General features: G+C 46.4%; 1 protein-coding gene across 1 annotated transcript in view; it reads right to left on the minus strand.

The window, feature by feature from the left end:
• Window positions 1-7876: 7876 nt before the first annotated feature.
• Window positions 7877-27219, minus strand: part of LOC146009529 (uncharacterized) — a 208487-nt gene continuing 189144 nt past the window's right edge. The window contains exon 6 of the mRNA XM_083149972.1: window positions 7877-8364. Coding sequence (XP_083006098.1) covers window positions 7877-8364 — 488 coding nt within the window. The remainder of the gene's footprint in view (window positions 8365-27219) is intronic.

Here is a 27219-nt window from a genome sequence, read left to right on the forward strand (position 1 = left end):
TGACTCTCCTCCAACGGCTGAACAAGTGCCGTATATCATTGTGAGGATTACAATACCACCTGAGTGGAAACCATTGGACATCAAGAGCTCCGACCAACTGGTAAAGTGCACTTACCTGTGACTACCTTTCCTCTCCCCCCCACCCCACACCCCACCTGGAATTTTCCATTATACACATCCCAACTGGGCCCAATCCACATTGAAATTCATTCCTGTGATGTGAAGAACCCTTTTTACATGTCAGCCGGCAATTGTCTCTGCATTGTGATGATTTTATGCTTATGTTTTGATTTTATTCAGTAAAATTGTTTTCTACATTGTACTAAACAGTTGTGTGTAAATTGTTTCTTAGCGCTGCTCTCTCACCTTGAGCGTGATTGGTGTTGGTTTCTTTTGGTGGGGACTGACTATCCCCCCTCTTTGAGCAGCAGCTAACATTTAGAGGGACAGATCTTGTCAAGCGCCTGCATATTCCCTGGAACTACTCCTTGGAATTCCTTTTCCGCATTTATATTCTAGAATGTCCATGACATCATACGGTGTGCTTTTACTTCCTCCGCGTTAATTCTTTCTATCCCTTTACCTTTGCTGAGTCGCACCAGCCTTGAGCTTATTATTAGACCGTTACATGTAATGTACAGAGTTTACATACAGATATCCTAGTTCCAGACACTTTATTATAGTGACGGAACAGGTGTCCTGTCACAGCCTGTGTTAGTCTTGGTGACCTAACGACCACTAGAGTATGACCTTTGTGTCAATCAGATTGAACAGGGACTGTGCAGATATTATCCAGTTAGGCTATTTGACGCTGATTTATATAGGTCCTGTGGCAGTCCAGCACGTTTTCCTTTTATCACCTTTTATTGACTATTCAGTCCACCTATATATATATATGTATCACGATTTTAATGTACTGATTTTATACCATTGCGCCTGTATTGGTGCATCTTTCTTAAATCACTAGTTGTTACACTCGGTCCAGTATGGTGGACTTTACATTATGGTCTATATTATTGTCTGTATAACGGCATGTTTTATTTTGGTTTTGTTACAGACCGCCCCACACAGCGAGAAAGCCCTGGTTGCCGATTACTGTAATTCCGCCCATGCTAGTAACCATGACACCGGTGAAGCTTGCACATCACGATGCGGTGCACGTTACAGAAACTCTGCTGAGAGACACACTCCCCTTAACTTCCGGTTTTCCGGCACCAGCGCACATGCTGGCTGAGTGGCGCGATCTGACATGATTCACTTTGTTATATAAGGTAAGCACATTTAGAGGTTCTCGTTTGCACATACACCTTGACAAAGGGGTGACTTAGACCCCGAAACGTTGGTTTGCCGTTTTCTGTGAAATACACCGTTGAAAAATCCCTTTTGAGTGCCGCTGTCTGCTTCTACCTATTTCTACAGAATTGATCCTGAGGGCACCAGGGTGAGCTGTACCCAACCACAGGAGTGCCAGGTCGACACCAATATCTATATATATATGTATTGTACTTTGTGTACTGAGCTTCTTTTTGAAAGACCGAGAGAGTGAGACGATATCACTGTCTACATACTCACCCTGCGTGCAGCAACCCGGCAATTACTGTGGATCTGTATTTGGAGTGCCTTCCTCAAGTTGTCTATATATATGTATACTAGGTGAATCATCGCGCCCTACGGGCGCTCTTCACACCGTCGTAAGGGTCTGCGCCCCCTTAATTTGTGAACGTTTGTATTGTGAGAAAGATGGTTAGAATTGTATGAAGGATGCCTGTATTGCAACTTGAGTTATAGGTGAAATGTATTAAATAGAGAGCATATGATGTGGAAGGGGATGTGTATTGTTTTGTTTAATTAAAAAGCGGTTACAGAGTAAGATGTACATCGATAGTGTGGATGGTACAGTGACATTTGTGGGTGTGGGGGGGCTGTGTGTGCATGTTGTTTAGGTGTGTGTGTGCAATAGTATAGTAGGGTGTTTCTGAGTCAGCAGCTCCCCACTGGCGGAGGTCACGACACAGGAAAACAGGAGGCTGGGTGGTGATAGGGGTGTGTGGGCATAAGGGGGACTAAAGAGGAGGGTGGGAGATACTGTGCAGCTTCTGCCAGTGGGTGAGGGTCCAGCGTGGCAGTACAGGAGTACGGGATGGTGGCCCTTAGTCAGTGTCTCCTCCTACTGGGTGGGAGTTCGGGTGCATGAGAGCAGGAGGCTGGGCTATGAGGCATCTATCATGCATGTGGCATGTGGGCAAAACAGCGTCAGCGACTCGCCAGTGGTGGAAGTTACGGTTCAGGAGAACAGGAAGCTGGGTAGTGATAGGGGTGTGTGAGTATACGGGGGACTAAAGAGGGGCTTAGGGGTGCCGTGAATTGCGGGAGGGGCGTGGGGGGTGCAGTGAATCAAGGGAGGGAGGGGGCGCAGGTGTCGGCGAATCACGGGAGAGGGCGGGGGTACGCAAAGCGTGGAAGGGGTTGCGAATTGCGCGAGGGGGGGTTGCGAATCGCGGGAGGGGGGTGCGCGGGGGGTCCGTGAATTGCGGGAGGGGGGGGCACAAGGCGCGATGAATCACCTAGTTGGTTATATATTCTTGTAGAAGGATGGTAGGATGTTGCTGTCATTCAGAATGCATTTACATAAACAGTAATAGTAGCAGTAAAAGGTCTGACTTAAAACACCTACAGTAAAAAAGAACAGGTGTTATATATTATACAAAGAATTGGTTGATGATGTGTAGGTTGACGTGCACATAGTTCATAGTTGTCACTGGAAAAAAATTGCTACAAGAAAAAATCAACACAGAAAGTGAATCGTGGGATGGGGGGGGCGCGGGGGGATTGCAGTGAATCGCGGGAGGGTGGGTCGCGGGGGCAGGGGGTTGCCGCAATGACAGGAGGGGGGGTCAGGGGTGGGGAATCGCGGTAGGGGGGGTCGTGGGGGGCACCGTGAACCGCGGGAGGGGGGGCCCGGGGGGTTGCCGCGAATCGTCGGAGGGGGGGTCACGGGGTGCCGCGAATTGCAGGAGAGGGGGGTGTCACGGGGTGGGGTCGCGAATCGCGGGAGTCACCGGGGGAATTGCGGGGGGTGTGCTGCAAATCGCGGGAGGCGGGTCGCGGGGGGTGCCGCGAATCGCCACAAGAAAAAATCAACACAGAAAGGTCAACACATGTAAATGTTGACATAAGTGTGGCACCTCATTGGTGTCCATGTCGACATGAGAATGAATATGAAAACATTGAAAAATAAATCTTGTCAACCTTTCTCATTGACGACCATAGCCATGTCAGTGTTTTGCATGTGCCATTTAATCGTGGGGATGCCATGAATGGGGGGGGGGGGGAGGGAGGTGTATACCGAACATGACCCTCTCCAGGAGGGACACATTGCTCTGTTTCTGGACTTTCTTCTTAATTTATGGATTACCATCACATGTGCTTAAACACCTTTCTTATCAATTACCCTGTTTAAAATGACAGGTGATGACAATCATAAATTAAGATGGAAGTCCACAAACCGAGCATTCTGTCCCTTCTGGAGAGGGTCATGTTGGGAGGTATGGGGCGCTCACCTGGTGTGTCTGGTGAGTCGCTGTGTCTTTGCTGTGTAACATGTAGAGGCAGAGGGTGTCTGGCACTGTCTGTGGGCTCACTGGGCTGGTTCTCTGTCATGTGAGTCAGAGGCTCCACCCAGCGTTATAGCTCCAGACACACTTTGAGTGACACATGTAGCCAAATATATAAGAGATATATATAAAATGTTGGTTGCACATTATCAATTTACAGCATAAGTGTACCCTGTATGTGAAACATGTGTTGTGTTCAACTTTTAGAAATTGATGACCCCTGATGAATTCCGTAAGGACGAAACGCATTGGGTTGTGTTGAGAAACCATTGAAGATCCACGGTGCAGTGCGCATTAAGGACTATTAATAAATATTACCAAAAGGACTCTTGTGCTTATACCTTCTTTTGGATTGGGTGAAATTAGCCCCGGATTGTGCTTTATATTTCTCCATTACACCGGAGGAGCGCCTGTTCCCTAACTGTTGTACATATATAATTATACGTTCCGGTTTAATAAGCGTGCCCCCAAACAGAGAGCGCTCCTTTAGTTACGCTCGGGAGAACCTCCACATCATTTATCAGGGCCCAGGAACACAAATGCCAATACTGTGGATTCTTTACAATTGCTGTTGACAATTGATAATTATAATGGGATTGGTACTAGTGCACAGCTATCCTTCCCCATGCTAACACCCAAAACTAAGGTCTCTAGATCCCCCGTTTTACCAGTTACACTCCTAGCATTCAGATGAAGGTCCTGAGAGGGTGTAGTGAGCAGTTGGCATGGATCTTTACATTGCTGTTTAATTGTTCGTTACAGACTTGTGTTGTCCCGAAATGTCTCAAAGCTATGACGATTATCCCAATACCAAAGAAAAATCCCCCAAAGGGTCTGGATGATTATCGTCCCATCGCCTTAACATCATTGGTGATGAAATGCTTTGAGCGTTTGGTTTTGGGACACATTAAGTCTCATTTTACTGCAAATTTTGACCCATTCCAGTTTGCCTATAGAGAAAATAGGTCTACGGATGATGCGATTCTGCTGGTCCTGCACCAAACGCTGGGCCATCTTGAAAAGAGGGACTCCTATGTTAGAATTTTATTTGTGGATTTTAGTTCTGCTTTTAATACCATTATTCCTACTTCGTTGGTTTCCAAACTTTTTAATTTGGGGTTAAATGGGTATCTGTGTAATTGGATCCTACAATTTTTAGTGAATAGACCACAGGTAGTGAAGCTCGGAAATCATATCTCCGGCGAGGTCATGGTTAGTACAGGCGTACCACAGGGCTGTGTCCTGAGCCCGTTGTTATATTCTTTGTTCACGCATGATTGCGTGTCAACTTCAGAATCCGTGCAGATGGTGAAGTTTGCGGAGGACACCGCTGTGGTTGGCCTGATAACAAATGACGACGAGGTAGCGTATAGGTCTGAGGTTTGCAGACTGTTTGAATGGAGTAGGCAAAATTGTCTGCACCTTAACACAAATAAGACCAAGGAGATGAGAATTGATTTTAGGCGAGGTTGTGGTAGGCCAATACTTCCCATTTTTATTGAGAATAAGCCTATTGAGGAGGTGCAGGTTTTTAAATTTTTGGGGCTACTCATTTCAAATGATCTTACGTGGTCTCTAAACTCTACCACGGTGGTTAAGAAAGCTCAGCAACGGCTTTTCTTTTTGAGAAAACTTAAAGCTGTATGCTCCGACATTAACACTCTAACTAGATTCTATAGAGGCATTGTGGAGAGTGTCTTAACTTATGGAATCATAGTTTGGTTCGGGAGCTGCACCGTGGCTGAGAGGACCGCGTTAGATCGTGTGATTAAAATTGCAGGCAAAATTATAGGGGTGTCTTTACCATGCGCCCATGACTTATATAAAAATAGATTGCTAAAGAAGGCAAATTGTATTTTAGCAGATCCTAGCCATCCAGAATACAAGGCTTTTGAAGTTTTGCCATCACAAAAACGATATCGCAGTATTTTGGCACGTACAAAGCGTATGACAAATAGTTTCTTTCCCACTGCTGTTCGTATGCTAAATGCTGTTAAGTGACATGGGAATTGCCCTAAATGTTTTTCCTTTGTGTAGGTTCTTGTGTTTAAGTTTTGTTGACGGTGCATTGTTGTGATGTATTGTTAATAACAATAAAGTATTCTTATCTTATCTATAAAGGCATTTCAGATCTCGTTTTTCCTTTGCCCTTGTCATGTTACCTGTTGCAGAAGGTTCCTAAAACGATAAATCAGTAGCATGGACAATATTTGTATTTGGCTGTGTCTCTCCTTCCGTATACCTTGTTCCCTTCTTCCTAACTTCCTCCACAATGTAGCTGTCTTTGCCCTCTATGCTAAACTCATTTATTGGTTTAAGGTTTCTTACTATACTCTCTCCCTGATGTGTAATAATATAATTTCTGTGTAAAACATTTCCCACGCTCCGAACATGTAAAGTACTTCTCACCTGTAAATACCTTGATGTGTAATAATGATTTTTGATTAAACATTTCTCACGCTCAAAGCATAAAAACAGATCCACACCTGTATGACTTCTGTACTGTGCACAAAGATCTCTGTGAACATTTCTTGCACACAGAAAACTGAAATGGTTTACCATCCCCTAATGCAGTGGCACCGCCAGATCTCTTAGCTTATTCTCTACGACCAGGGACAAATGTAATCAGGGGTGCGAGAATCAGAAAAAAGTCAGAGATTATTTCCCATTTTTCTTTTAAGGAGGCAATCAGTGACATGGTAAAATCAGCCTGGTTTTGCAGTGTAAAGGATTGCTGCTTTAAAAAATGGGAAAACTCTCCCATAATCTTTTTCTGAGTCTCACACCCTAATAAGTGTGACCCTGATCACTTTTGCTGTGCTATTTTATTCCCCATCTCTCTAAAGGCTCCCAAAAGTGTCTTAAGGACCAGATTTCCCTTGAGTTCCCCTGGCAGGGCTCACATAATGATTTGGCACTTGATGTGCCATTGTTCACCTGCGATAAATCACATGTAAAAAGTGCCCCCAGGATAGCTGCTGGGAAAGTTGAATGTTCAAATGAATGGAAGGCCGCTGATTGGTTGGGAGAGCCCTCAGCCAATCAGCGGCCTCCCATTCATTTGAATGGGAGCTTTGAAATCTCCTGGCTGCCTGCAGCTACCGGTGCAGCCTGTTCCCTGGAGTGTGCAGAGTGAGGAGATTGCCTCTCCTGCCCGTCGCTTCCCCGCTCTGCAGACTACAGGTGTGTGCCAGTGGTGGCACTGCTGGCACACACACACACCTTTGGACCTGATCGGATGCAACACTATGTGGGTTCTAAAAAAGCACCCGTGATGCCCACGCTGATGGGTCCAATACTGACCCATCTTATGGTCAGCTGTCCGACCTCCAACTCCGATGCGCACAGGACTGCATGCCGGAGCGTTTGTCAGACATATCCGATTTGGGGCAATATTCACCCGATTTTTTGGGCTGATCCCTCGGGTTTGACTTTTAGTTTATCCATTGATCCCCGATCTGTTTAGGTTCCATAGTTATATTTATTGTTTCCAGATGCGACGTGATGATCTCACAAGAGAAAGATTATTTTATTGTACAATGTTTGTGTGCATACAAATGACATGTTATACAGTGCCGGCGTCACGTTCCCCATAGTATCACTTACTTTCTTTGTATTTCGAGCACAATTCTCTAATCTAACAGCAATTCCCCTTTTTATTCTGTCAAGATGTATTATTGGTAATATCATTGCTTCTATATTATGTGCGGACCTTGACGTGACCAGTGTGTATGGTTTCTGATTGCTGTGTAATAACCAGAATGTAAAATAACTATTAGTAAATTATTAAATCCGCCCCCCCAAAAAAATGTTTTATTGTGCTTGTTCCTGTAACATAAATGGACTCAGTCTAGGTAATGGCTGCAGATCACTAACTCCCTAACAAGAGATGCACAAGACATTGCAGGTGGTCATTCCCAGGCCCATCACTGCTGGAGGAGAGTCCCAGGTGTCCTTATAGATAAATGTTCATTTGGTGGTTCCTCACTAGTCACAGTGGGGAGATATGTGCCAATAACCTGAATCAGGAGTAGTTTCTGCAGTCTCTATGGGCCCAACAGCATCAGAATCCAGATACTGGTCCAAGCGCAGACACAAATGTAGCAAGTTGGTCAATGCACTCTGACGCGTTTCACTGCAGCTCCTTGCAGCTTTTTCAAGAGTTTAGAAAAAACACTCTAAGAAATGCCTGTGCCTCTTCTACTGTTTTGGCATTGTGCCTCATGGCTAAGAAGACTAACAAGACCTGATTTAAGTGTAAATCATTTTCCACATTTAGAACATGAAAAAGGTTTCTCACCTGTGTGACTTCTCTGATGTTTATCAAGACCTGATTTATTTGCAAAACATTTCCCACACTCAGAACATGGAAATTGTTTCTCACCTGTGTGACTTCTCTGATGTAAAACAAGATGTGATTTCTGTGTAAAACATTTTCCACATTCTGAACATGGAAATGGTTTCTCACCTGTGTGACTTCTCTGATGTACAACAAGATGTGCTTTCCGTGTAAAACATTTTCCACAGTCAAAACATGAAAATGGTTTCTCACCTGTGTGACTTCTCTGATGTTTAATAAGAGTTGATTTATCTGCAAAACATTTCCCACACTCAGAACATGGAAATGGTTTCTCGCCTGTGTGACTTCTCTGATGAATAACAAGATTTGATTTCCATGCAAAACATTTTCCACACTCAGAACATGGAAATGGTTTCTCACCTGTGTGACTTCTCTGATGTGTAACAAGAGCTGATTTATGTGTAAAACATTTCCCACACTCAGAACATGGAAAGCCTGTATCCGCTGTATGACCTGTACTACATGTAACAATGGCAGAGCTATTAGGAGTAGATTCCCCTGGAGATGAAGGACCAGATGATGAATTTGCACTATAAAGCACTGGATGTATATCTGAGATAATGGTGTTATCTCCTGGAGAATCCCGTATGATGGTATCTTCTATTTTAATGTCTGGAAACAAAATGAGATCTCCGATCACGTCATTCTTCCTTCTGTCTTCATCTGCAGAGAATGAAATAAATTGTATGGAAATAAAAACATTGATCTTACACTGAGGAGCAGATTGTCATTGTATCAGTCATTTCTAATCACTTTATTACAATTCTAAATGTACTTACAGCAAATCTGACTGTTGGTGAAAAGAGAAACTAAATCACCTAGAACAGACCCGCCTTAATAATGTACAATGCAACCACCCAGTCACTGTGACATCACCAACAGAACAGCAGCCATTGGCCAGTAACATTTCCCTGTCATTGTCACAGGACTGGAAGCCTCGTTATCAGTGATGTCCAACCCCAATGTCCACCCAAACACTGACCTGCACCTATGGTAAATCCTAATTAAATGCAGTGAAGACTCTTTATATAACTTTTTGCCTTCAGAGCTATTCGTTATATTCTGGTTCTAACTGGTCTCTAGACCTACTCAGTGTCCCCAATCTATGTTATAGACAAGACCAGGATTCATTCCCTTCTCTTCATGGTCTGTGTACATAGGTATGATCAGAGGAATGCGTGGACGCCCAGTCAGGAGCCAGTCACCCTGCACTAGAATAGTCTCTGGAGACGACAGAGCAGATCCAAGTAACCACAGAACTCAAACTACGTCTAGTAGATCCAGATCATCTCAGGAAGAGGCTGAAGGGGGATAAACCAGAAAAATTAAATTTTTACCTGTAAAATCTTATTTCTGAAGCCATGGTGGATGTTGGGATTATGGGTATGATGGGGATTGGAGGACCCAGGCATCATGGAGTTAACTTCTGGAGTTAGGCTCCTCCTACCCGATTCCCCCCTGTCCTCAGGAACTAGTAAAGCTGAGTAACTGGTATAGGAGAGAAGACCACACAGAGGAACACGCACCGAGCACAAGCATAACACTCCCCTGACTGTGTCCAAAGCTAGCAGAACTCTGCCCAGACAGAGGTGTAAGGGCAGGTGCCCAGCATCCAACATGGCTTCAGAGAAAAGGATTTTACAGGTAAGACAAAAATCTTTTTGACATTTGACATGGGACATTCAGCCCATGGTGGATTCTGGGATTATGGGACATCACAAAGCTGTCCCTTTATGGTTGGGAACACTCCTGAGCTGTACTGAAGACCCCTTACCTGAAAGCAGCATCTGCTGAGGCAAAGGTGTCAAAATTATAGAAACACTGGTGGGCGGTGCCCACTAAGCACCAACAGACCAAGTGGAGAAGGCCTTCACTGAAACTGGCACCAGTTTTCCCACCAACAGATTGGCCTGGCAAATGGCGAGACACAACTAGTGAGCCAAGGCCTGTTTTGAGGCAGGCCAGCCTAACTTGTGTACATCATAAAGTAGGAAGACTCAGGTTTGCTCAAGGAGTCGTCAAACACACATAAATACGCAGGGCCCTGACCACAACCAACGTCTCCAAAGAATCAAGAGACTGAAGAAGAAAGTTCTTGAGAGAAAACTGGTACAAAAAATTTCCTTGTTCATCACAACCATAGGCAGATATCCCGTCTAGTTCGTAGGACCGATCTGTCCTCATGGAACACCAAAAAGGGTGAATGATGAGAGAGGGCCCCTAAGTTCGAATCTCTACGAGCAGAGGAAAAAAAAAATTATCTTCCATGTGATCCATAGAATCCAATGGCTCAAAATGGAGCTCCCTGAAGTTTATGAAGGACTAGTGACAAATCCCACGGATGCATCAATGGATGCACCAGAGGAATGAATTGTGAAAGAAGCTTCCACTTGTCATTGAAACAACATAGAGACGGTTGACACCTGGACCTTCAAGGAGGAACAATTAAGGCCCAAGTCCAAACCACTTAGCAGGAACGCCAGAACACTGGAGAGTCGATAGACCTTTGGGTTATAGCATTTGAAGAGCTCCATTGGAAGTACCGTTGCCAAACCGTATGAAAAATAGTTTGAATGATCTGAGATGACAATCCTCTCACTCCTAAGATTGACCACTCAACAGCCACCCCTTCAAAATCAATTTGATGAGATCCTGGTGATGACAAAGTCCATTAGACTATAGGTCCCGCCAAAGTGGGAGACAGTTTGGAGGGGTCACCGACAGTCTTAGAAGGTCCACGTACCAGGATCATCTTGGACAATCTGGAGCCACCCGAATGGTGGTCATCTCATTTTTCAGCCGACCCAATACTCGTATAAGAATAGCAATGAGAGGAAAGCTATATTCCATTTGGAATGGCCAAGGTGCTGAGAGGCCATCCAAAAGGCATACTGCTGGATCCCTGGGTCCAAGAGCTGTACATGTGTAGCTGCCTGGAGGCCATTAGGTCCACCAGAGGTTGACCCCAGCATTTTGTCAAGAGATAAAATACCTCTGGGTGAAGCAGCCATTCTCCTGAATGGACATCTTGTATACTCAGGAATAGTTCAAGACTACTGGGATGTACACTGCCGATAGGGCGGGAAGAAACTGTTCCACCCACCTGAGAATCATAGTGACTTCTCCCATGGTGGTGCGACTCCTGGTCCTGCCCTTGTAATTTATATAAGCACAGCTGGCATATTGTCTGTTTATATCTGCGCTGGCCTGTTGTGGAGCATTGGTCCCATCTGACGAAGAGCACAGTAGATTGCCTGTAATTCCAAGATGTTGATGGCCAGGCACATGTCGTGGCTTGCTCATAAACTCTGAAAGGAACGATCTTCCACCTCTCCCCAACCTCGGAGACTGGCGACTGTGGTCCTCAGAATCTAGTAGTAATTTGCAAAGGTGCGACCCATGCTGGGATGAGAAGGTTTGAGCCAACATAGGGGAGAGGAGCAAATAAAGGTAGCATTTGGGTCCTGAGGTGGAAGTGAGAGCGACTCCACTGATGGAGCAGCTCCAGCTGTAGTGGTTTGGAATGAAACCGTCAAAATTTGACCATTTCGAAGCAGGACACTTGGTTTCCTAACACCCACATGCACAGATGAACCTAAACCCTGCTGTGTTTCAGAAAAGTACAAATCATCTCCCAGAGCTCTGTCCTCTTGTCTGCTGGTAGGTAGACCCTCTGCGCAGGGGTATCAAGCAATGCACAAAAATGAAGCACTGTTGTGGATGGGGTTATACTGTATTTCTGACAGTTTATTATTCATCTGTGGGATTGTAGCAGATACTGTAAGAGGTAGAGATGACTTTGCAGATCCTTTGGAGACTGCACTAGCAGAAGGGGGTCATCCAGATAAGGTAGAACACAAATTCCTTGTAGGTGAAGTTGGGCAGCCATCACCTTTGTGAAGACTCACTGCGCTGTGCACAGCCATGAACTGGTAATGCCTGTCTCTCACCATAAAGCAAAGAAAATGCTGGTGATATTGACAAATGGAAATGTGGAGATAGGCGTCCTGAATGCTAAGAATGCCATGAAGTCTCCTAGTTATACAGTCAGAAGAATGGATCAAAGAGGCTCCATTCTGAATTTGGGTAATCTCAGCAACAGGTTGCTCTGTCTTAGGTTGCGAATGCTGTGGAAAGACCCACTGGGCTTCCACACCAAGAAAAAATGTGAAGAGAAACCTTGTCCGTGATGAGAAGGGGGGACAGGGGTGATCATTGCAGTCGGCAGAAGGGAAGAAATGGCGGACTGAAGGGAAGAAGCCTTGGCGGCATCTGGCAGGCAGACCGGTAGTAACAAATTGGTTAGAATAAAAAATTAAAGGTTGTAGTCGAAAAATACCATGTCTAACACCCAGGCATTGTTTGTGGAGGTCTGTTATACATTGTCAGTCCAGGAACCGACCACCCACCCTGGAAACCCCCAGGGTTGGACTTCCAGCATGAGAAAAACAGCTTGTCATCTTGCTAAAGGGCCTGACGGTTACCAAACCTGGCTTGATGAGGCTTTGATTTTTGGGTTTTCGGGAAGGATGACTGGAGCCTTTGGTCAATAAGCACTAGGTCGACACAAGCAAAACGTTGACATTGAAATGAGAGACACAGGAAAACGTCAGCATGCTTTTTTCACCGTTTTTGGTATCTATGTCAACATGGACACCGTAAAAGTTTTAAATACACATGCGGGTCCTTCCCGGTAATAAGGGAGATTCCAGTGGAGATGGCTTAATCCAATCAGGACTGGGACTCCCCTCAACCTATCAGCTCATCCCTGATTGGATGTAGCCGTCTCCACTAGAATTCCCACCAGTATTGGGGAGGCCCGCATGTGTGTGCAGCTCCTCAAGTCCGGATGTCGGGCAATTTTTTTTTTTAATCCCCTGAACACACAACTGGAGAAAAGGTTCCACCAGTGGGGGAGACTGGCAAGGTGAGTATATGTATATTTGTATGTATGAATGTGTGTATGGATGTATTAGTGTTCATTCAAGAACCCGCCAACTTTGAAAACCCATGCAGTTCCTCTTCCCTGCCTGGGGTGTCGCTGTCTGCTGCAGTGCTTCTACCACAGTGTGGTCTGTATATCAGCACTGATATGCAAACCAGATATAACTAGAAATAGCACAGCAGACAGCGACAACCCAGGCAGGGAAGAGGAACTGCATGGGTTTTCAAAGTTGGCGGGTGCTAGAATGAACACTAATGTATGATATTAAAGTTGTGGTTCTCCAAGAACCTACATGGGGGGGGGGGGGAGCTTGCCGGGACCTGGAGAATTGCAGAAGTAGTACCGATATTTAAAAAAGGAAAAAGCAATGACCCAGCAAGTGTGATCTTAAAGCCAATCGTAGGGAATTGGTTTGAGGGAATTTTAAAAGATGGTATCCAAGAATACCTATAAATGAATCATATAATCACTAGTCATCAACATGGGTTTGTAAAGAATCATTCATGCCAAACTAACCCAATACATTTTATGAGGAAATTAGCAGAAACCTAGACATTGGCAATGCTGTAGATGAGGTATTCCTGGATTTTGCAAAGGCATTCGACACTGAGGCACATACAAAGCTGGAGAGCAGAGGGTGGTGGTAAACGGTGCATTTTCCAGTTGGATACCAGTACTAAGTGGAGTATCACAGGCTTCGGTGTTAGGGCCTCTTCTATTTAACATTCATTAATGATATAGAGGATGGGATAGTAAGTAGAATCTCAATTTTTGCAAATGACACAAAAATGTGCAGGGTGGTTAGATTGGTTGAGGATGTCAACATTCTACAGTGGTACTTAGATAAACTTGACGAATGGACTGATACATGAGGTACAATGTAGATAAATGTAAGGTTATGCATCTCAGAGGACAGAACCAGTGTGCAACTTATACAAACGGAGGAGAATTGGGCAAATCAGAATTGGAAATGGACCTAGGAGTCCAATTTGACATTGAACTAGGGTACAGTGCTCAGTGTCATGGTACAGCCACCAAGGCCAACAGGATACCAGCCTGTATAAGAAGGGGCATGGAAACAGAAGACAATGTAATTATACCTCTGTACAGGGCACTGGTTAGACCTCCCCTGGATATTGGAGTGCAATTCTGGGCCCCACATTCTTTACATATATACATATATCAGGGGGGCAATATTGTAAACTCTCAGGCAACCTCTTTACTCTGAGGTCGGACACTAGGACACGTGGGCATGCACTCAGACTAGAGGAGATTCCGTACCCTTAGAAGAAAAGGGTTATTTACGGTCAGGGCAGGTAAAGGTATGGACACTCTCCCAGGAAAGGTGGTGATGGAAGACACATTGAACACATATAAAATAAGGTTGGACAAACATCTACTGGAACAGAACATCCAGGGGTACAAATAATCACTATTCAGCCATAGTTGGAACAGGCGGTAATACTAAAATGGGGATATCACATCTAGTCCATACCACCTAACAGGTCCTGTATAAGGATGAACTTGATGGATGCAATTCTGTTTTGTAACCTCTACTACTATGTTACTATGTAGTCCGACAGCACAACCCAGTGTTGTTGTTGTTATTGTTGTACACCAATAAATAAACATGGCGCCCACTGCCCAGGGGGACCGGGGACAGCCCCGGGCTTCAGCCCTGGACAGGTGAAACCTGGGAAGAGCCCTTTATTCAGGTGGTCCCCACTCGCACAGGGACCTTGTACATGGGGTGATGCTCTGACCAGGGGAACTTATATAAAGTGTCCCCCCCTGCAACATCATTCTACTAGCTGTTGGAGCCCAGTGCTGGTTACAAAATACAGGGGACTCCTACTCTATTTGTTCCCCATATTATTGGAACCAGGACCTTTACAAGAGCCCTGTGCTGGATTCTTAAATGTGGCAGGACCCCCTCACTTTTGATGTTTTGAATGTGAAAACATCCGAATACGATTCTTGAAATGCGATATATTTGTCACGGCAAAATGTACAATTGTTACCGCAGATCACTCACTATTACATATGTGATTTGCAGAACACATGCACTTATGGCCATTTATTAACCAAAATAATGACACCCTATTACTTCTCGCCCATTGCCCTCATTACTCTGTACTGACAGAGGAGAATATAGTAGAGGAAGACTGTAGTGACAGAACAAGAAGAATAGGAATCTACAACACTAAAAAAGTGACATAAGTGAGATTCCAAAGAAGAAAAAGGAGCACTCACAATTCACACACTGCAAACTCACACTCAAAATAACAGATGGGAAAAACTATTCCACAGCCGACTAGTATGGCAACCTAAACACCTAGAACATTTCCCAGAGGGCAACAGGGAGAATAGAGAATAACAAGCGTGGCTTGGATCTAAAATAATTTTAGTAGCCTTAACTTTACCCCTTTTTGCACTCACCTGTGCTGGTATCTGTAGGGATTTCCTCATCCTTACACTGCTGGTCACCCCTCATATACGTCTCTTCTCCTCCCTCTGTAGCTTCTTCCTTATTATCAGTCACATCCGTGTCTTCTTCTCCCTCTGTATCTTCTACCTTATCACTCACATCCGCCTCGTCTTCTCCCTCTGTAGCTTCTTCCTTAATATCACTCACATCCGTCTCTTCTTCTCCCTCTGTTTCTTCTTCCTTAATATCAGTCACATCCGTCTCTTCTTCTCCCTCTGTATCTTCTGCCTTAATATCCGTCACATTCATCTCTTCTTCTCCCTCTGTATCTTCTACCTTAATATCCGTCACATCCGTCTCGTCTTCTCCCTCTGTAGCTTCTGCCTTACTATCAGTCACATATGTCTCGTCTCCTAGATTTTCGGCCTTTAGATCAGCCAGATCTCCCTAAATAACCCAGAAAACAATAAAACATCAAAGTCTGATTAATTAATTAAAATAGAACGTTGGTATATAATGTCCCATTCCCAGCAGTCACCTCTCCGGTCACATCCCCAGGTGTTACTGTATTATGTCCCATTCCCAGCAGTCACCTCTCCGGTCACATCACCGGTGTTACTGTATAATGCCCCATTCCCAGCAGTCACCTCTCTGGTCACATCCCCCGGTGTTACTGTATAATGTCCTATTCCCAGCAGTCACCTCTCCGGTCACATCCCCCGGTGTTACTGTATAATGTCCCATTCCCAGCAGTCACCTCTCTGGTCACATCCCCCGGTGTTACTGTATAATGTCCCATTCCCAGCAGTCACCTCTCCGGTCACATCCCCCGGTGTTACTGTATAATATCCCATTCCGAGCAGTCACCTCTCTGGTCACATCCCCCGGTGTTACTGTATAATGTCCGATTCCCAGCAGTCACATCTCCGGTCACATCCCTCGGTGTTACTGTATAACGTCCCATTCCCAGCAGTCACCTCTCCGGTCACATCCCCGGTGTTACTGTATTATGTCCCATTCCCAGCAGTCACCTCTCCGGTCACATCCCCGGTGTTACGGTATAATGCTCCATTCCCAGCAGTCACCTCTCCGGTCACATCCCCGGTGTTACTGCATAACGTCCCATTCCCAGCAATCACCTCTCCGGTCACATCCCCCGGTGTTACTGTATAACGTCCCATTCCAAGCAGTCACCTCTCCGGTCATATCCCCTGGTGTTACAGTATAATGTGCCATTCCCAGCAGTCACCTCTCCGGTCACCTCCCCTGGTGTTACTGTATAATGTCCCATTTCCAGCAGTCACCTCTACGGTCACATCCCCTTGTGTTACTGTATAATGTCCCATTCCCAGCAGTCACCTCTCCGGTCACATCCCCCCCGGTGTTACTGTATAACGTCCCATTCCCAGCAGTCACCTCTCCGGTCACATCCCCCGGTGTTACTGTGTATCGCCCCATTCCCAGCAGTCACCTCTCCGGACACATCCCCTGGTGTTACTGTATAATGTCCCATTCCCAGCAGTCACCTCTCCGGTCACATCCCCTGGTGTTACTGTATAATGTCCCATTCCCAGCAGTCACCTCTACGGTCACATCCCCTGGTGTTACTGTATAATGTTCCATTCCCAGCAGTCACCTCTCCGCTCACATCCCCCCCGTGTTACTGTATAATGTCCCATCCCCTGCAGTCACCTCTCCTGTTATCTCCCCCGGTGTTACTGTATAATGTCCCATTCCCAGCAGTCACCTCTCCGGTCACATCCCCCCCGTGTTACTGTATAACATCCCATTCCCAGCAGTCACCTCTCCGGTCACATCCCCGGTGTTACGGTATAATGCTCCATTCCCAGCAGTCACCTCTCCGGTCACATCCCCGGTGTTACTGCATAACGTCCCATTCCCAGCAATCACCTCTCCGGTCACATCCCCCGGTGTTACTGTATAACGTCCCATTCCAAGCAGTCACCTCTCCGGTCATATCCCCTGGTGTTACAGTATAATGTGCCATTCCCAGCAGTCACCTCTCCGGTCACCTCCCCTGGTGTTACTGTATAATGTCCCATTTCCAGCAGTCACCTCTACGGTCACATCCCCTTGTGTTACTGTATAATGTCCCATTCCCAGCAGTCACCTCTCCGGTCACATCCCCCCCGGTGTTACTGTATAACGTCCCATTCCCAGCAGTCACCTCTCCGGTCACATCCCCCGGTGTTACTGTGTATCGCCCCATTCCCAGCAGTCACCTCTCCGGACACATCCCCTGGTGTTACTGTATAATGTCCCATTCCCAGCAGTCACCTCTCCGGTCACATCCCCTGGTGTTACTGTATAATGTCCCATTCCCAGCAGTCACCTCTACGGTCACATCCCCTGGTGTTACTGTATAATGTTCCATTCCCAGCAGTCACCTCTCCGCTCACATCCCCCCCGTGTTACTGTATAATGTCCCATCCCCTGCAGTCACCTCTCCTGTTATCTCCCCCGGTGTTACTGTATAATGTCCCATTCCCAGCAGTCACCTCTCCGGTCACATCCCCCCCGTGTTACTGTATAACATCCCATTCCCAGCAGTCACCTCTCCTGTTATCTCCCCCGGTGTTACTGTATAATGTCCCATTCCCAGCAGTCACCTCTCCGCTCACATCCCCCCGTGTTACTGTATAATGTCCCATTCCCAGCAGTCACCTCTCCTGCTATCTCCCCCGGTGTTACTGTATAACGTCCCATTCCCAGCAGTCACCTCTCCGGTCACATCCCCCGGTGTTACTGTATAATATCCCATTCCCAGCAGTCACCTCTCCGGTCACATCCCTCAGTGTTACTGTATAATATCCCATTCCCAGCAGTCACCTCTCCGGTCACATCCCCCGGTGTTACTGTATAATGTCCCATTCCCAGCAGTCACCTCTCCTGTCACATCCCCCAGTGTTACTGTATAACGTTCCATTCCCAGCAGTCACCTCTCCTGTCACATCCCCCGGTGTTACTGTATAACGTCCCATTCCCAGCAGTCACCTCCCCCCTCTGGAAATGGTTGGATCGAGCGTGTGCGGGAAGACCAGCGCTCCCTGGAGCCCCAACATGATAGGAAATGATACAGTAATGGGCCCTACACACAAGGCGATATTCAGCTATTTTCTGAGCGATTTTACATAACTTAAAAAAATAGCTCAGAAAATGGCAGAATATCGATGTGTGATGCAAAAGCGCGGCCCCGGATCTGGCTGCGATCGATTAAGTGATACCGCTAGCAGAGGGAGTAATGCCATAGCCAGGGGATACGCTAGACAGGGTGTCAGGAATGTCCCCCGGCTGTGACGTTATACCCTCTGCCAGTGGTTGATATCGTTATCACAGTGAAGGCGACTGCGGTGTCATGTAATCATGCATTTTACTGAGTATCGGCGGCTTTTTCAGTGCACATATTGAAGGAAAAAATAAATGCCAGCTGCTAATATCTATGTGTATTCTATCCAATGCATACATCCACCCGTAAGCCAAATAGCTCACATCTAAGCACCGGAACCGCCCGGATACAAACACTTTGCCAAGCGCTACCTTGGCACAAGGAATCGGTCTAAAACAACAGGGAACTTTCCATATGCTCACCTAGGGGCCTAATTCAGAGCTGGCTGCTAAGTTTCAGAGCCCTGCGATAAGATATACGCCGCCCCGGCAAGCCTGCGAATCATCAAATGGTTTTTCCCGTGTGTGTAGCCCAGGATTTACTCGGTGGCTGAGATAGGAACATGCTGATCAGGGGCGGAGCTGACGTCACATGACTTCCCCCTGACACAGCTGGGCACGCCTGTGTATTCCCTGACACTCCCAGAGAATGCCCGGGTACCGCCCCCAAATGCCAGCTTCCTGTCTGTCACCCTGAGTGCGGCCAGCGATGAAGGAAGTAGCAGGATGGCCTCGCGCATGTGTACTATGAGCCGTATGCACGCGCAGTATATCCATAGTCGCCCATCTTGCTAATCTGCAGCCGTGCGGTCAGGTCTGAATTAGGCCCATAGTCTACTACCTGTGCCCTTCTTCCAGTGCCCTGCTCTCTATGCCCTACTATATGTGCCCTGCTTCCTGTGCCCTACTGCCTTTGCCCTGCTTCCTGTGCCCTGCTTTCTGTGCACTACTACCTGTGCACTACTTCCTGTGCACTACTACCTGTGCACTACTACCTGTGCCCTACTACCTGTAAATTGCTCAGAAAATTACAGAAATGTAGCCCACACAGCAATACAAAAGTGCGGCTCCGGATCTGGCAGAGATCAAGACCGACCCTGTTGGTAAATTCAGAGCACTCGCTCAGAAAGCCGGCACAGCGCCCAAATGTTCTTGTAGTGGGTGATGTGCAGGGGCTTCTGAGCAGGTGATGCAATACTGCCGTCATGCCTCCTGATTCCCCTCCCCCAGTGGGAGGTTATAGAGTAACACCGGGGGATGTGACCGGAGAGGTGACTTCAGGGAATGGGGCATTATACAGTAACACCGGGGGATGTGACCGGAGAGGTGACTGCTGGGAATGGGACATTCTACTGTAACACTGGGGGATGTGACTGGAGAGGTGACTGCTGGGAATGGGACATTATACAGTAATACAGTTATACAGTAACACTGGGGATGTGACCAGAGAGGTGACTGCTGGGAATGGGACATTATACAGTAACATTGGGGGATGTGACCGGAGAGGTGACTGCAGGGAATGGGGCATTATACAGTAACACCGGGGGATGTGACCGGAAAGGTGACTGCTGGGAATGGGACATTCTACTGTAACACTGGGGGATGTGACTGGAGAGGTGACTGCAGGGAATGGGACATTATACAGTAACACCAGGGGATGTGACCGGAGAGGTGACTGCTGGGAATGGGACATTATACAGTAACACTGGGGGATGTGACCGGAGAGGTGACTGCTGGGAATGGGACATTATACAGTAACACCGGCAGATGTGACCGTATAGGTGACTGCTGGGAATGGGACATTATACAGTAACACCAGGGTATGTGACTGGAGAGGTGACTGCTGGGAACGGGGCATTATACAGTAACACCGGGGGATGTGACCAGAGAGGTGACTGCTGGGAATGGGGCATTATACAGTAACACCGGGGGATGTGACCGGAGAGGTGACTGCTGGGAATGGGGCATTATACAGTAACACCGGGGGATGTGACTGGAGAGGTGACTGCTGGGAATGGGACATTCTACTGTAACACTGGGGGATGTGACTGGAGAGGTGACTGCTGGGAATGGGACGTTATACAGTAACACCGGGGGATGTGACCGGAGAGGTGACTGCTGGGAATGGGGCATTATACAGTTACACCAGGGGATGTGACCGGAGAGGTGACTGCTGGGAATGGGGCATTATACAGTAACACTGGGGGATGTGACCGGAGAGGTGAATGCTGGGAATGGGACATTATACAGTAACACCGGGGGATGTGACCGGAGAGGTGACTGCTGGGAATGGGGCATTATACAGTAACACCGGCAGATGTGACCGTATAGGTGACTGCTGGGAATGGGACATTATACAGTAACACTGGGGGATGTGACAGGAGAGGTGACTGCTGGGAATGGGACATTATACAGTAACACCGGGGGATCTGACCGGAGAGGTGACTGCTGGGAATGGGATGTTATACAGTAACACCAGGGTATGTGACTGGAGAGGTGACTGCTGGGAATGGGGCGTTATACAGTAACACCGGGGGATGTGACCGGAGAGGTTACTGCTGGGAATGGGAGGAGTGGTGACTGCTGGGAATGGGGCATTATACAGTAACACTGGGGGATGTGACCAGAGAGGTGACTGCTGGGAATGGGACATTATACAGTAACACTGGGGGATGTGACCAGAGAGGTGACTGCTGGGAATGGGACATTATACAGTAACACTGGGGGATGTGACCGGAGAGGTGACTGCTGGGAATGGGACATTATACAGGAACACCGGGGGATGTGACTGGGGAGGTGACTGCTGGGAATGGGGCATTTTACAGTAACACTGGGGATGTGACCGGAGAGGTGACTGCTGGGAATGGGACATTATACAGTAACACCAGGGGATGTGACCGGAGAGGTGGCTGCTGGGAATGGGATATTATACAGTAACACCGGGGGATGTGACCGGAGAGGTGGCTGCTGGGAATGGGATATTATACAGTAACACTGGGGGATGTGACCGGAGAGGTGGCTGCTGGGATTGGGATATTATACAGTAACACCGGGGGATGTGCCCGCAGAGGTGGCTGCTGGGAATGGGATATTATACAGTAACACTGGGGGATGTGACCGGAGAGGTAACGGCTGGGAATGGGACATTATACAGTAACACTGGGGGATGTGACCGGAAAGGTGGCTGCTGGGAATGGGATATTATACAGTAACACCGGGGATGTGACCGGACAGGTGACTGCTGGGAATGGGACATCATACAGTAACACCGGGGGATGTGACCGGAGAGGTGACTGCTGGGAATGGAGCATTATACAGTAAAACCGGGGGATGTGATGAGAGAGGTGACTGCTGGGAATGGGACATTATACAATAACAGCGGGGGATGTGACCGGAGAGGTGACTGCTGGGAATGGGACATTATACAGTAACACCAGGGGATGTGACCGGAGAGGTGACTGCTGGGAATGGAGCATTATACAGTAACACCGGGGGATGTGATAAGAGAGGTGACTGCTGGGAATGGGACATTATACAGTAACAGCGGGGGATGTGACCGGAGAGGTGACTGCTGGGAATGGGACATTATACAGTAACACCGGGGATGTGACCGGAGAGGTGACTACTGGGAATGGGACATTGTACAGTAACACTGGGGGATGTGACTGGAGAGGTGACTGCTGGGAATGGGATATTATATACCAACGTTCTATTTTAATTAATTTAATCAGACTTTGATATTTTATTGTTTTCTGGGTTATTTAGGGAGATCTGGCTGATCTAAAGGCAGAAAATCTAGGAGACGAGACATATGTGACTGATAGTAAGGTAGAAGATACAGAGGAAGAAGAAGAGATGGATGTGACTGATATTAAGGAAGAAGATACAGAGGGAGAAGAAGAGACGGATGTGACTGATATTAAGGAAGAAGATACAGAGGGAGAAGACGAGACTGATGGGACTGATAATAAGGAAGAAGCTACAGAGGGAGAAGAAGAGACGGATGTGAGTGATATTAAGGAAGAAGAAGCAGATGGAGAAGAGACGGATGTGATTGATATTAAGGCAGAAGATACAGAGGGAGAAGAAGAGACGGATGTGACTGATATTAAGGAAGAAGATACAGAGGGAGAAGAAGAGACGGATGTGACTGATAATAAGGTAGAAGATACAGAGGGAGAAGAAGAGATGGATGTGACTGATAATAAGGAAGAAGATACAGAGGGAGAAGACGAGGCGGATGTGACTGATAATAAGGAAGAAGGTACAGAGGGAGGAGAAGAGACGTATATGAGGGGTGACCAGCAGCGTAAGGAGGAGGAAATCCCTACAGATACCAGCACAGGTGAGTGCAAAAAGGGGTAAAGTTAAGGCTACTAAAATTATTTTAGATCCAAGCCACGCTTGTTATTCTCTATTCTCCCTGTTGCCCTCTGGGAAATGTTCTAGGTGTTTAGGTTGCCATACTAGCCGGCTGCGGAATAGTTTTTCCCGTCTGTTATTTTGAGTGTGAGTTTGCAGTGTGTGAATTGTGAGTGCTCCTTTTTCTTCTTTGGAATTTCACTTATTTCACTTTTTAGTGTTGTAGATTCCTATTCTTCTGTCACTACAGTTTTCCTCTACTATATTCTCCTCTGTCAGTGCAGAGTAATGAGGACAATGGGCGAGAAGTAATAAAGTATCATTTTTTTGGGTTAATAAATGGCCAAAGTTGCATGTGTTCTGCAAATCACATATGTAATATTGAGTGATCTGTGGTAACAATTGTACGTTTTGCACGATCGCATTTCAAAAATCGTATTCCGATGTTTTCACATTCAAAACATCAAAAGTGAGGGGGTCCTGGCGCATTTAAGAATCCAGCACTGGGCTCTTGTAACGGTCCTGATTCCAGTAATATGGGGAACAAATAGAGTATGAGTCCCCTGTATTTTGTAACCAGCACCGGGCTCCAACAGCTAGTAGAATGATGTCACAGCGGGGGGCACTTTATATAAGTTCCCCTGGTAAGAGCATCACCCCATTGTACAAGGCCCCTGTGCGAGTGGGGACCACCTGAATAAAGGGCTCTCCCCAGGCATCACCTGTCCAGGGCTGAAGCCAGGGGCTGTCCCCGGTCCCCCTGGGCAGTGGGTGCCATGTTTATTTATTGGTGTACAATAACAACAACAACACCAGGTTGTGCTGTCGGACTACATAGTTACATAGTAGTAGAGGTTACAAAACAGAATTGCATCCATCAAGTTCATCCTTATACAGGACCTGTTAGGTGGAATGGACTAGATGTGATATCCCCATTTTAGTATTACCGCCTGTTCCAATTATGGCTGAATAGTGATTATTTGTACCCCTGGATGTTCTGTTCCAGTAGGTGTTTGTCCAACCTTATTTTATATGTGTTCAATGTGTCTGCCATCACCACCTTTCCTGGGAGAGTGTCCATACCTTTACCTGCCCTGACCGTAAATAACCCTTTCCTTCTAGTAAGTAAGTATAATTTATCTAGCGCACTTTCTCCAACAGGACTCAAGGCGCTTTGCAGACATTAAAAATCAATGCACATAATACAGGGATATTGGTAGTACAGTAACAGACAAAAGAAACCCTTAAGTATAATGCAGGATTGGTGTAGCATTTTGGATAATAACTTCCATGGGTTGTGTACTCCACCCTGACAAGGTACCAGGTGCGGCAGCCATTTTAGGCGCTCTGCGTAGGATTACCCTGGGTGGAATAGATCACCCCTAAAAGAAATGAGCCAAAATGGGTGATTTCAGTGAATACTCAGGTCCATGTATCTTTCATCCCATCCACAAGTGCACCAGATGAGGCTGCCATGGTGGGCGCACTACGAAGGTTACACTTCTAGAGGTACGGAATCTTCTCTCCTCTGAGTCTGAGTGCATGCCCCCGTGTCCTAGTTTACCACCTCAGAGTAAAGAGGTTGCCTGATAGTATACAATATTGCCCCCCTGATATATGTGTATATGCTAAGCATGTCTCCCCTTTTCTAGTGTAATCATTCCTAATTTAGCCAGTCTGTCCTCATAGCTTAAGGACTCCATCCATTTTATTAGCTTGTTTGCTCTTCTCTGGACTTCTTCTAGTTCCAGAATGTCTTTTTTTGTAGTGTGGGGCCTAGAATTGCACTCCAAATTCCAGGGGAGGTCTAACCAGTACCCTGTACAGAGGTATAATTACATTGTCTTCTGTTTCCATGCCCCTTCTTATACAGGCTGGTATCCGGTTGGCCTTAGTGGCTGCACCATGACACTGAGCACTGTACCCTAGTTTAATGTCAATTTGGACTCCTAGGTCCATTTCCAATTCTGATTTGCCCAATTCTCCTCCGTTTGTATAAGTTGCACACTGGTTCTGTCCTCTGAGATGTATAACCTTACATTTATCTACATTGAACCTCATTTATCAGTCCAATCGTCAAGTTTATCTAAGTCCCACTGTAGGTTGTTGACATCCTCAACCATTCTAACCACCCTGCACATTTTTGTGTCATTTGCAAAAATTGAGATTCTACTTATTATCCCATCCTCTATATCATTAATGAATGTTAAATAGAAGAGGCCCTAACACTGAACCCTGTGATACTTCACTTAGTACTGGTATCCAACTGGAAAATGCACCGTTTACCACCACCCTCTGCTCTCCAGCTTTGTATGTGCCTCAGTGTCGAATGCCTTTGCAAAATCCAGGAATACATCATCTACAGCATTGCCAATGTCTAGGTTTCTGCTAATTTCCTCATAAAATGTATTGGGTTAGTTTGGCATGAATGATTCTTTACAAACCCATGTTGATGACTAGTGATTATATGATTCATTTATAGGTATTCTTGGATACCATCTTTTAAAATTCCCTCAAACCATTTCCCTACGATTGGCTTTAAGATCACACTTGCTGGGTCATTGCTTTTTCCTTTTTTAAATATCGGTACTACTTCTGCAATTCTCCAGGTCCCGGGGCAAGCTCCCCCCCCCCCCCCCATGTAGGTTCTTGGAGAACCACAACTTTAATATCATACATTAGTGTTCATTCTAGCACCCGCCAACTTTGAAAATCCATGCAGTTCCTCTTCCCTGCCTGGGGTGTCGCTGTCTGCTGTGCTATTTCTAGTTATATCTGGTTTGCATATCAGTGCTGATATACAGACCACTTGTGGTAGAAGCACTGCAGCAGACAGCGACACCCCAGGCAGGGAAGAGGAACTGCATGTGTTTTCAAAGTTGGCGGGTTCTTGAATGAACACTAATACATCCATACACACATTCATACATACAAATATACATATACTCACCTTGCCAGTCTCCCCCACTGGTGGAACCTTTTCTCCAGTTGTGTGTTCAGGGGATTAAAAAAAAATTGCCCGACATCCGGACTTGAGGAGCTGCAAACACATGCGGGCCTCCCCAATACTGGTGGGAATTCTAGTGGAGAAGTCTACATCCAATCAGGGATGAGCTGATTGGTTGAGGGGAGTCCCAGCCCTGATTGGATGAAGCCATCTCCACTGGAATCTCCCTTATTACCGGGAAGGACCCGCATGTGTATTTAAAACTTTTACGGTGTCCATGTTGACATAGATACCAAAAACGGTGAAAAAAGCATGCTGACGGTTTCCTGTGTCTCTCATTTCAATGTCAACGTTTTGCTTGTGTCAACCTAGTGCTTATTGACCAAAGGCTCCAGTCATCCTTCCCGAAAACCCAAAAATCAAAGCCTCATCAAGCCAGGTCCGGTAACCATCAGGCCCTTTAGCAAGATGACAAGCTGTTTTTCTCATGCTGGAAGTCCAACCCCGGGGGTTTCCAGGGTGGGTGGTCGGTTCCTGGACTGACCATGTATAACAGACCTCCACAAACAATTCCTGGCTGTTAGACATGGTATTTTTCGACTACAACCTTTAATTTTTTATTCTAACCAATTTGTTACCACTGGTCTACCTGCCAGATGCCGCCAATGCTTCTTCCCTTCAGTACGCCATGTCTTCCCTTCTGCCGACTACAATGATCACCCCTGTCCCCCCTTCTCAACACGGACAAGGTTTCTCTTCACATTTTTTCTTGGTGTGGAAGCCCAGTGGGTCTTTCCACAGCATTCGCAACCTGAGACAGCGCAACCTGTTCCTGAGACTACCCAAATTCAGAATGGAGCCTCTTTGATCCATTCTTCTGACTCTATAACTAGGAGACTTCTTAGCATTCAGGACGCCTATCTCCACATTCCCATTTGTCAATATCACCAGCATTTTCTTTGCTTTATGGTGAGAGACAGGCATTACCAGTTCAAGGCTGTGCACAGTGCAGTGAGTCTTCACAAAGGTGATGGCTGCCCAACTTCACCTACAAGGAACTTGTGTTCTACCTTATCTGGATGACCCCCTTCTGCTAGTGCAGTCTCCAAAGGATCTGCAAATTCATCTCTACCTCTTACAGGATCTGCTACAATCCCACAGATGAATAATAAACTGTCAGAAATACAGTATAACTCCATCCACAACAGTGCTTCATTTTTGTGCATTGCTTGATACCCCTGCGCAGAGGGTCAACCTACCAGCAGACAAGAGGACAGAGCTCTGGGAGATGATTTGTAATTTCTGAAACACAGCAGGGTTTAGGTTCATCTGTGCATGTGGGTGTTAGGAAACCAAGTGTCCTGCTTCGAAATGGTC

Source organism: Crinia signifera, chromosome 6, assembly GCF_055691185.1.
Source record: "Crinia signifera chromosome 6, ASM5569118v1, whole genome shotgun sequence".
Lineage (NCBI taxonomy): Eukaryota > Metazoa > Chordata > Amphibia > Anura > Myobatrachidae > Crinia > Crinia signifera.